The 10,778-nt window shown below is 44.8% G+C and overlaps 1 protein-coding gene across 1 annotated transcript; it reads right to left on the bottom strand.

The window, feature by feature from the left end:
* Positions 1–1,922: 1,922 nt before the first annotated feature.
* Positions 1,923–10,661, bottom strand: znf296 (zinc finger protein 296). The gene is made up of 3 exons (XM_033976673.2): positions 10,425–10,661; positions 8,150–8,500; positions 1,923–5,107 (listed from the first exon to the last, which is right to left on the bottom strand). Exons 1-3 carry the CDS (start codon positions 10,474–10,476, stop codon positions 3,483–3,485), a joined length of 2,028 nt encoding a protein of 675 aa, XP_033832564.1. The 5' UTR covers positions 10,477–10,661; the 3' UTR covers positions 1,923–3,482.
* Positions 10,662–10,778: the final 117 nt, after the last annotated feature.

Raw genomic sequence — 10,778 nt, 5'->3', positions numbered from 1 at the left:
GGGCCAGAGCCCAATAAAAGGAAGGGACAGAGGGGGGCTCATCCAGGATAGGGTAGAGGTCATCCAGCGAGGTGTTGGGTCATCCAGCCAGGTGAGGGAGGGGATGATCTGGGTCCAGAGAACAGGATAAGAACATGGGAGGGACATTTAAGGTGCAGCCATCACTGGGTGGTCAACAGCCAGGCATCTGAAACAGTTGCACTCCCCAGAGGGGAGTGGGACAGGGAACAACCTGTGAACACACTACAATTGAACTGAAAAGTAAATGTTGTTGACAGGGAAAGTGGGAGGAAACAGAGTATACTGGTCAAGAAACCACACTTCTCTCAACGTAGTTGCTCCTAAGGTAAAGTAAGGTGCTAAACTAATTCAAAAAGGAACATGTTAAGCCTGGAAGTCTACTGTGCTTTTAGGCCACCAGTAGTCTAGCATTTAGTTTATTGTTTACAATAAAAGTGGTCTATTCAAGTTTTATACAATACATGACCCTCATCAATTGTACTCTTTTTTTCTATTTGGATGATCCCAAAAAATGCTGAGGTATTCAGTTCTGTCAATATCACCCACCCCTGGTTCCAACGCTGTTCCTATATTACAAACCAAGTTAGTGACCAGATATGGAATCGAAGTTCAGAGGTAAATCTCTCTTTTTTTTGCAGAAAATTACTAGTTAGAAACCTCAGCTCATATCTTCTCCAAAATATTTTTTTGTCTCATCACCTCATCCACAATCTCCTGCATATAAAACAACTGTATTTCAGTTAATCTGACAGCATGGCTCTCACTGCACTATTTTATCTGTACAGTTCTCTATTACATGCCCTGCCAGCTGGTCAAAGAGACAAACATTTGCAGATTTGGTGTCACTGCATAGCAACAATATGACAAGATCTTGATGGTCTTCTTTTGGGCACAGCAGGTATCGGTCTGCACAGCAGAGAGGTGTGGACCACAGGTAGACAATGGCCGAGACAAAGGCCAGAGCAAAACAAGGAACAGATATCCACTTGCTGTAGGGGCAACTGTGTTCTGTTCTGGATCAACTTACCTGACATAATTGGGTCCTTTTGCGCGGACCAAATGGTGTTGCATGGCAGACATGGGGACATATAGGACCATGTTACCCGTCACCCTTGACTGTCCTGTCCCTACATGTCTCTATGGGATGTTGAGGTGTATGTCCTGTCCTCACTTCCTGTGTTTTTTGTGCCATCACAACAGCAGTATAATTGGTGAGAGTAGGCGTGGATGTGCATCTGGTGCAATAACCTCCCGCCTGCCCCTCTCTTCATCCACCAGCCCCCACCCTGTTGAAAGCTCATTAAAAGACCTGCTGTTAATGAGCTAGAGCGATCACAGAACTTCATTTTCATTAGGAGGGCTGTTGTGGCGTAGGGGGTGGGGTTAAGGCCATGTATATTGCTGCAGAGGTTTCTATGCCCTTAAAATAGAGTCAGCAATTATGCCAACCCCTTGACGCCCCCTCCCACCATGCTCTCCCTCCTAACAATACCCCCACCTTACTTACATTCTGTATCCTGAGAAATGCTTCCTGCTACAGCACCCATCCCTCAGCCACCAAGTAGCATGACCAAGCAGCACAGTGGCACAGGCCGTTAACTGGCTGTTCTGCTCCAGATAAACTAGTACATGTGCAGACAAAGACACTAACATCACAAGGATGTAAACAAGGAATGAGGGTCCCTAATCCAAACACTCACATTAAAAATTAATGTCTCAGTGCTGACTGTGGCCCACGGAGGGACCGCTGCACTGACTGAGACGACATCCTGGTGAGATAAGAGCTAAAATAGTTTTACAAGCTTTGTTGTTAGTCCCTATACACAAGCTAGAAGAAGACTAAATAAATAAACATGACGTTAGATGAAAGAAAATCCACAAAAAAAACATGGAATACAAACTTAAGAGTTCTCCTCAAAGTCTTTATTGAGGCTCCTTGTTACAAGGTCAAATAGAAAATGGTGTAAAAATACAAAGCAGACAGTATCACAATGCCAGTGTTGTATTTGGAGATGTTTGCAACAATGCAATGAACAATATTGGCAGTAATAAAAAAAAAATAAAAAAAAAAAAATCATGAAAGCAATAATAGGAATTTTATATACACAATGTTATCCCTGAACATTTCTGTAGCTTTCACATTTCACTTTGACATCTGCATTTTCCCTGTGTCGTTCCAAACTCTTGCAATGCAATTTAATCACAGTCGTCACAAAGCAGTTTGTGCTTTGCTACAGTTCTTTTAGAAACAACACACCAATAACTTGTAACTTAACAATGACCTTTAGAAAGCACAACTCTGGTCATGCCCCCAACACAAGACGAGAGACAAATACAGTAGTGAGGACAGTGTCACTTATGTACATACACAAAAACACAACTCATTCAAGTGCTAGCTTGGGAGCTCTAGCAATGCCACCATCAATTAACTATGAGTGCACCATATTACCCTGTAGATCAGTATTTAGACTTTTTTAAAAAAAAAAAAGAAACATGCAGCATCCATAAATTAGGAAGTTTTAAACAAGCAAAAAGAAGAGTACTTTAAATAGATGCAAACATGCATAAGCTTTAAACAGTTCAGCACTTCACAAATGTAAACAATGGAAAGAAAAGTCACTCGCGTAAAGCACAAAGACACCCGTTTTACATACACTGCAGAATATTGCAGTTTCTTTATGCATAGACACTAACCACAGCAAACAGCAGTAGACAGGACTTGAAAGTTTTCATATTTACATTTATGAAATTATAAGCAGAGAAAAAGGAAACTCAAATTGTCCATAGATATTACTGGCACTCTGTCAGGAGCACAAGCATGCCAGGTGCCACAGTCCAGTAAATATTATGTGAAGTGACAAGTATTGAGACAAACCAGGCTTTAAAACAGAAGTGAGGAACTGCAGGCAGTTGTGGTAAGGTTCAGTATCACCCAGTGTCTCCTCAAACGCCTTTAATCATTTGCATATTTGCATAGAGATATTGTTGCACAATGACCCAATTCTGTGAAATTATGCCAAAACGATAATTTTGTAATTAAAACAATATGATGTGCTCATATATTTGTTATAAATATTTCATCGGCCTGCACCTGTACATAGGGTCACTAGAGAGATAAATCACTTGTAGTTTGCTTCCGGCACTGCAACGTGGGGATCAGTTTCCTGTGTTGGTGTGGACTGTGGCAGGGCACTTCCTGTTCTAGAGTTCTGGTAATCTCCCTGTTGAATGTCACTACCTTGTTTTTGTCTGTGGTCTAAACTAATGTAGGCACTTAGTTTCAACTAGCCCTTTGCATACAACAGTGAGGAGTGCAGGTGGGCGTGGAGTGTAGGGACAGTGCAAGAAAACTGTCTACAGCTGGTGCAGCTTCTCTTTTTCTGAGACGTTATTGTACTTTTGTCAGTTATAACAGTAGGAAGTATTTGTAGAGTGCCATGTTAAGGTAATTTAAGATCTATTTACGGTGCAGTGGTTAAAGCCAAGGCAATTTCTGCCATGCTTTCCACAGGTATCCCCACCTGAAGGCTGTTGTCCACAGCCCCACTGAGCATGTTGTGGTCAGTCTCCATGTGTTCCAGACTGGTCTCATCCTCCTCTGTCTTCAGGACTATGTTCCCTTCTTCTGCCTTTGCAGTGGACATGGAGTCTGTGGCACTGCTCTGTGTATAGGCCCCCACGCTGGCATGGCTCAAGCCGTGAACCTTCTTGAGGTGCTTTTCTAAGGTGGCATACACAGTGAAGGGCACGGCACACAACTGGCAAAGGAAAGGTGCTTTAGAGCCCTGTGCCCCATGCGTCTTCATGTGGCGAGTGAGTTTGGAACTCTGGGCGCAGGCGTAGTTACACAAACCACAGCGGTACGGTCTTTCACCTGTGTGGCTGCGACGATGCACAGTCAAGTTGCTACTGTTGCGGAATTGTTTACCACAGAACTCACAGGCTTCATCTTTCTTCTTCTTGGATCCTGGACCAGAGCTGGTTGTGGTGACGCCTATAGAGCGCCTCTCATTCTCCATCTGCCACTCCTGTACTACCTTACTCACTTTACTCCACTCCTCCCCCATGACCTCTGATCTCTCACTGTCCCACTCTGGCCCTCTTGTCTCGGGGCGCTTGGGTGTGCAGTTACCACTAGCGATGCCACTTTCTCCACTGCCCCCCGTTTCTCCACTCTCTAGAGAGCCCTCTGAGGGGCTGGCACAAGGTGTGTGTGGGGCTTCAGTTTGTCCCTCCGGGGTATCCTCATCATCCCCAACATTGGCCGGTCTCTGGTACAGCCTCAACAGCTCGCGGTGTGGAGCGGCCTGTGGGCTCAGCAGCATCATGCCTGAGGCCAGAGAACAGTGTTTGGGCAGGGACAGGTCCAACTCTGAGCCTCTCATATCTTTCTCTACTGGCTGTAATTGAAACCTGCTTCTGATGGCTGCATGCTGGGTCATCTCCTCCTCCATTACAGCCACATCTACACTCTCATAGCTGTTGGTGCTCGTAGCATCCCTATGATGACTCCTGATGTGTCGAGCAAGCTGTCCACTCTGTGCGAAGGCCTCTCCGCACACTCCGCAGTGATAGGGTCTGTCACATGTGTGGGTCCGCCTGTGTGCTGACAGGGCTCGGGGGGACGGGAAGTTCTGATTGCACAGCTCACACTGGAAGTCGTTCTGGGGAAAAGGAGATGCAGCAGGTGGAGATAAGGATGGAGACTGCACCAAACCTCCAGTGGAGCCACCAGCAGAGTCAGCTGTGCCCTCTGCCAGTTCTCTGAGACGCATGGAGAAGTTCATATCATGGAGAGTGCTGCTGGATGACGCCGATGTTATAGATGAGGGGTGTGTCTGACGGGAGCGGGACAGGCGAAGAGCAGAAGGCTGAAAGGCTGTGGCAAGGGCCTGGCTGAGGTGGCGTGGGTCCAGAGTGGCCGGACGATGGACTTGACTAGCTCCTCTTGAGTCCGCCTCTTCATCCTCGTCTTCTTGGTAGATGCTGAAGGAGTGTGTGTGCTGGGCATGCTGCAGGAGAGTCCACGCTGAGGAGAAGACCTCCCCACACTGTTGACAGGTGAATAAGCTCGGCTCTTCATGGGCTGCAACATAAAGAAAAGACAATCATAGAACAGTTTAATTAAATGAAGTTATAAAGAACTTGAAGTCATAAGCTTTTTTTATCTGCACCCACAATTAATGCCTGCATTTAACCCAATTATTGTGTTTTATAAAAGAGCCAGCAAAATGTATTGTACATGTATTCATCATTTAGAATGCTCTGCATCCATTTCTCCATTAATGCTGACAGCCATAGCACATCTAACCTTTGTCATTCAAGTCATAAACCCCTTGAAAAGTTGTTCAAGTTGAAAACAGCATGGAGGAGCTTAGGTGGCAAACACAAGGCAAGCGTTGTCACTAAAGTCTACAGATATTTTTAAATGTGAAGAGCGTTGTCTCTTAACAGAAAGACACTCTCCAATTAAGTTGCAAATTACTAATTAGCAGAACGTTGAAAATGAACGCTTTATGCAAATTAGCCCCTGAGTCAGCCTGCTTGACAAATGAGGCCTCTCTGCATAAATCAAAATTGGAAAGATCATCCCCAAATTGAGGGGGAAACAGTTTTCTTTTTCTTCTATCCTTCCATTTCTTTTCTTTTTTTTTTGGAGAGGTTCAAAGCAGTGTCTGGAATAAGCCTCTTTCATGTTTCCTCAAGTCAAATCCTTCTGTATTTTACTGGAGGGGGAGGAGAGTGCAGATGAAAAAGAGAGCAACTGTTTCTTTTTCTTTCTGCCTCTGTGTCGGGAGACGAGAGGAGCTGCTGTGTTCATGTCCTTTAGCCTAGCCTACGGAGGAAACCCAGGAGAAGTTGGAGATACTGTGTTATCCCCCCTCCCTTCCTTTTAAACTAACAGTTAAAGAAAAGCATAGGTAGGTCAGGGCTCAGGGGATAAAAAGAGAAATGAGATAAAAAGATTATAATGTAGTTCACGGGAGCCAAGAGACATCGCAAAAAATATGTCACCCCTTCAATTGTACTTGAGACCCATCCTCCAACCCCAGCACACCCTGAACCCACCAAATCTTTCCCTCAGGGGTGGGGGCTTTTGTCTCAGGGTCCTGCAGTGAAATACAATACCCAGACGGCTTCTCTTTCCCTCACTCTCTCCCCATTTTTTCTTTTTTTTTTTTTGGTAAGGATTCCCATTTGGCCCGGGGTAGCACTTGAATATTAAGCAGAAGCAATAACTACTAATTAAAAATGCAGATTGGCTGGGAGCACTAACGAGCAGCAGGCAGAATCTCTTTTCCCTTGGGACACAGGGGGAGGAGAGAAGGAGAGGAAAGAGAGAGGGGAGGGTGAGAAATTGAAAGAGGGCAATGCAAAAGTGTGTTGAAGATTGGGGGAAGAAACAGGGGGGGTATTGAAGACGATGAAAAAAAAAAAAACAAACAAGGAGAATAAATAAAAAGAAATGAGACAGATGCATGCGGCTCTTCAGTAATCCGTCCCACTCAACCCCCTTCCTCTGTTTGTTCTCAGACACACAACACAGGGCTGGTCTGCTGCGGGATAACTGCTCTTTCACTTTCTGTCAGCTTGTCTCTTCTTTACTTGTATGCTTTCCCTCCCACAACTCGTGCACTAGGTAAACTGCTCCCTGCTTGAGTAAAACGCCACTTCCTCTTACTCTTAAGATTGTCTGATGGCCAATGAGAATAATTCAGTTCTACTTAAAATATGCATATGCAAAATTGGGCTCCCTGTCAGTTTATAGGTCTACATATATGCAAAAATGGCACAATCAGGATCAACACTAGTGCAGAATAGAGCATCTAATAAAACTTTAAACCAATTCACCTATCCATTATTCAAATGCTGACATGCTTTTTGCTCAGTGTATTTATCTGTGGTAGATCCCCATGGACACCACTTGACCAAACTTATGTATGTAAGACATTCAGTAAAGAGCAGTACAATGTATCAAAAATCACATAGATTTTAGTAGGCACAATTATCACAAAGATTGCAGTTATTTAGTTTAAATTAAAAATATATATATTCTGATATATATATTCTATGCATAAGATTCTTGCATTATATTAGTTTATTTAATCTTAAATTGTGATTGCACTACTTGTCAGAAAATGTAATTACATTTTATTCTGAAATTCCTGCAGCCCTAATTTAGTCACATCAGCTCTCGTCTTTGAACCAGAGTCAAACTTTTAGATTTTATTTTAGTTCAAGTGGGGACTGAAAGTAGACCATGTAGTTGCCAATCCCCTGTGTATTACACTCAAAAGGAAGGAACTGTTAAACATGTGTCTACACAACAGTTTTAAAATATGCACTGGGTAAAAACACCCACTGAGCTGTAAGTGGCAAGATTCTCAGACATAGGCACTGTGCTTAAGCACACTCTTACTGGGAGCAGAAACATTAATATTTAGATTCCAATGAGAAAATCAAAAGACTATTTGATGACTGATGTTTGACAGGCTGGACATTAGGTGGCAAATGAAAAGTTAAAAACAAGTGTCTGAAGAGGCAGGGATAAGGGAGGAAAATGGCAGAGGACAGGAGATTCCCAGGAGCTCAGGTGGCTTGGCCCAGGGCAGAACACAGGGAGGCTACACATGATGCAACATCCTCCATTAAAGTGTCATGACAGCGAGGACTATTGCACCAACCGCTTCACAGATCTGCCCCTGACCATTTCGCACTGCAGTGTATCTTCACACAACAGTAGTTTTGTTCTGGTCTTGATCCTTCTAAGCATGTCTAGGACAGAGCATTTGAAAACTGTTTACCTGGCCACTTCACCTCAGAGACTGACATTTGGGAAGATGACAGGAGCATCGGAGCTCAGGTGCTGTGTGCGCAGCCCTCTGGGACCCACGATGCCCTCCGAAAGCTCCTGACGCCTATCCTTTCCACACAATTACCCTGTGCATCACTAACTCACACAGGTCTGCTAATGGCAACGGCTAGCTAATGAGACCGACCGGGGGGGGGGGGGGGGGGGGGGGGGGGGGGACTGTTGTTAAAAGAAGAGTTGGGCGGTAACTAAAAAAATTAAACTAAACAAAAAAACAGACGCTTTAATTAGCAATCTGCTGTTACTTGTGCTCACCTGTTTTGCCTGGCTCTGCCTTCACTCTCACTCCTGGCTCCTCCCCCAAAGCCTGACCCACGACGATCCCTCTCCTCAACTCTATGAAGCCAGGCCCTGGGTTACTCCTGGTGCTGTGCTGGTGTGCCCGGTTTGCAGGAGAGGGGGGAGTGTTGTTTGTGGGGACAGTTTGGTTTTTGGACTGGCAGCCCCCCTGTTTGTGCTGAATGAAGGCCAGGATATGAGCCAGGGGAAAGGCTTGACAGCACTGTCCACAGGTAAGGAGGTCCCGGCCCTCAGGGGGAGCCATGGGCTGGGGTGCAATTTGCTGATTCTCACACGGGACAGCAGTGTCTGCGGTGTCATTAGCATCTGAAAAACATTACAAGGAAAAAAAGTAAGCAGTGTAGAAATGTGACTTAAAAACAAAAATAAATAAATAAATTTTCAAGTGAGGTTTTGACTGAAGGGAAAGTTAAATTATTTCACTCGATCTAAATATTAACTATTAACGCTCTCAATTATCTGCCTTTTACAGTCTAGTAATTATAAAATTACAATTTTTCACCCAGCCCTAAAACAAGGTTAATAGATTTAACAAGTTGCTTTCAGTTGCAAGCTCCTGTCCCATAAAACTAGAGCAATATGCATTGCCAGAACTGACCACTTCCTCCGACTAACCTACACTCTACTTTGTGACACAGTTAGCCAGAGCGATGTTCAGTCAGTAGCCCACTTGACAGAAACTAGAGCCTACATTAATTATCACACAACTGATTTTCTTAAGTAGGACTTTCTGACCACGGCTTCCACCTGCCATTGAGCATTATGCAACACCAGCATGCAGCCAACAGTGTTTCTCAACAGGAAGTGATTTGCAATAAAAAATGACTGAAGGTGTTTGAGATAACAGTAGTTTAACAAGTACACTAGATCTGAACTGAGGAACATGCAAACACTGGACTACAGTGCAGGTTGCTGTATACTGCTTGACCAGATTTCAATGATTCAGTTTCCCTCACCTATTATGTTTAAGATCAATGCAAAGCATAAGTCAGTCACAACTTTCGTATGGTCTTTGGTACTAAAGGGGTGGGTTTTGTCAGAATTACATGTAGCAGTTTAACATAGGCACAAAGGTTGATTTCTTTCATTTGAGGAATGAATGTACCTGTGAATGTTTCAGCCAACACCAAGTCAGACATTTTCCTCATAGGAAACCTTTATCCTTTAACCTTTATGTTTTGTTATGGTAAAATTAAGTTCATCAGGACCCACCCGCAGAGAGGGCTCCTACTCTTGTAAAGGCTACTAAGAAGGTGTACCAGGATACACAGACCTCCAGCCTGAGGCAGGCCTGTTGCCTGGCTGAGTAAACTTGGACATTTCTCAAGATAGCAGCTCACCTGAGGCCAGGCAGGGCTCTAGTGGAGGATGGGGGAGGGTCATGCTATTGCACAACAACACGGTCACGGGCACACCTTGATGCCTGGACTGGATCCACCTGCCCAGGCAAGGACAGGTACAGACAGTACAGTCTGAAGTTGGATCTCGCCAGTTGTTGTTAGTCAAAAATGTCACCTTTCCTGTTTCGGCCTTGTGGTTTGTGAAGACTTGCAAAGCGCGGTCACACACACTCGTGCTCGCGCACGCACACAGTGGTGTCAGGGACTGTGGTCAGAGTCAGACACACCACTGCCCTCCACAAAAAATGCATAAAGCCAGCACACGCATGTTTGTTATTGTTTGCTCAAACTTTGAGAGAACAGCTCTTTCAAACTAGTCTAAATGGAGCTTAATCAAAGCACCATGTGATGTGGGGTTTTCAATAGCCTATGATGAAGAATCACAATAGCTTCACTTTCAGGAGCTTCTTGCATGTTGCAAGTGAGAGGCGGGAGGAGGAGACCTGTCCCGAAGCAGCCAGAGGCCAAACAAGAAACTTGATCATCGTCCAACTTGAAAATATTAATCATCAAGTTCGGACCTGTAGCCTTTGAAAACAACGTGCCTAAACCGGTCTGTCCTCTGCGAGGCTTCAACAGTAATGGACAAGGTACACAGAGCAAACAATCTATGCAATCATGTAACCCAATTACTAAACACAGGCTTAAAATAAGAAAGAGGTAAAATGTTGGGGCAAGTCGAAGAAAGTAAAAAATTAAAGTGCATCTAAACGACACAAAGCCCCCTATATCTCAGTTTTTTTTTCCCTATAACTGGACACTGCACTTTCAAACACAAGGCTGGTGAATTAGTTTGGGGGCCATGCCGTGGACCACATTACTGACCATACCTTGAATTGCACTCAGGTGTTTTGGTCGGCTTCCAAGTTTTCGCCTGGACATCACGTCGGTCGCCCTGCGTTTGTCTCCTCCTGGTCCCAAGCAGTAGTCCTCTGAAACTGAACCGCTCACAACTTCTCTTTGACCGTCTGCTGCCCTGGTTGACAACGGAGTGAGCGGACCCTGCCTGGACTCGTAATGACTACAGCTAACTGCGTTCAAGTTCACAGCACTGCCCCGCAGAGGGCAGAAGGGGTTTGAGAGACTGCACGTTTTGCCCGCCCCTTCACCGCGCTCAGGCGCTCCCAGGACCCTGACCCCGCCCAAATCGGGCATTGCTTTTTGAGGGTGTATTGGGCTTTTGT

The sequence above is a fragment of the Periophthalmus magnuspinnatus genome, chromosome 13 (genome assembly GCF_009829125.3).
Source record: "Periophthalmus magnuspinnatus isolate fPerMag1 chromosome 13, fPerMag1.2.pri, whole genome shotgun sequence".
Taxonomy (NCBI): domain Eukaryota; kingdom Metazoa; phylum Chordata; class Actinopteri; order Gobiiformes; family Gobiidae; genus Periophthalmus; species Periophthalmus magnuspinnatus.
The sequence above is the reverse complement of the archived record's forward strand: the minus strand, read 5'-3'. Positions and strand labels throughout refer to the sequence as shown.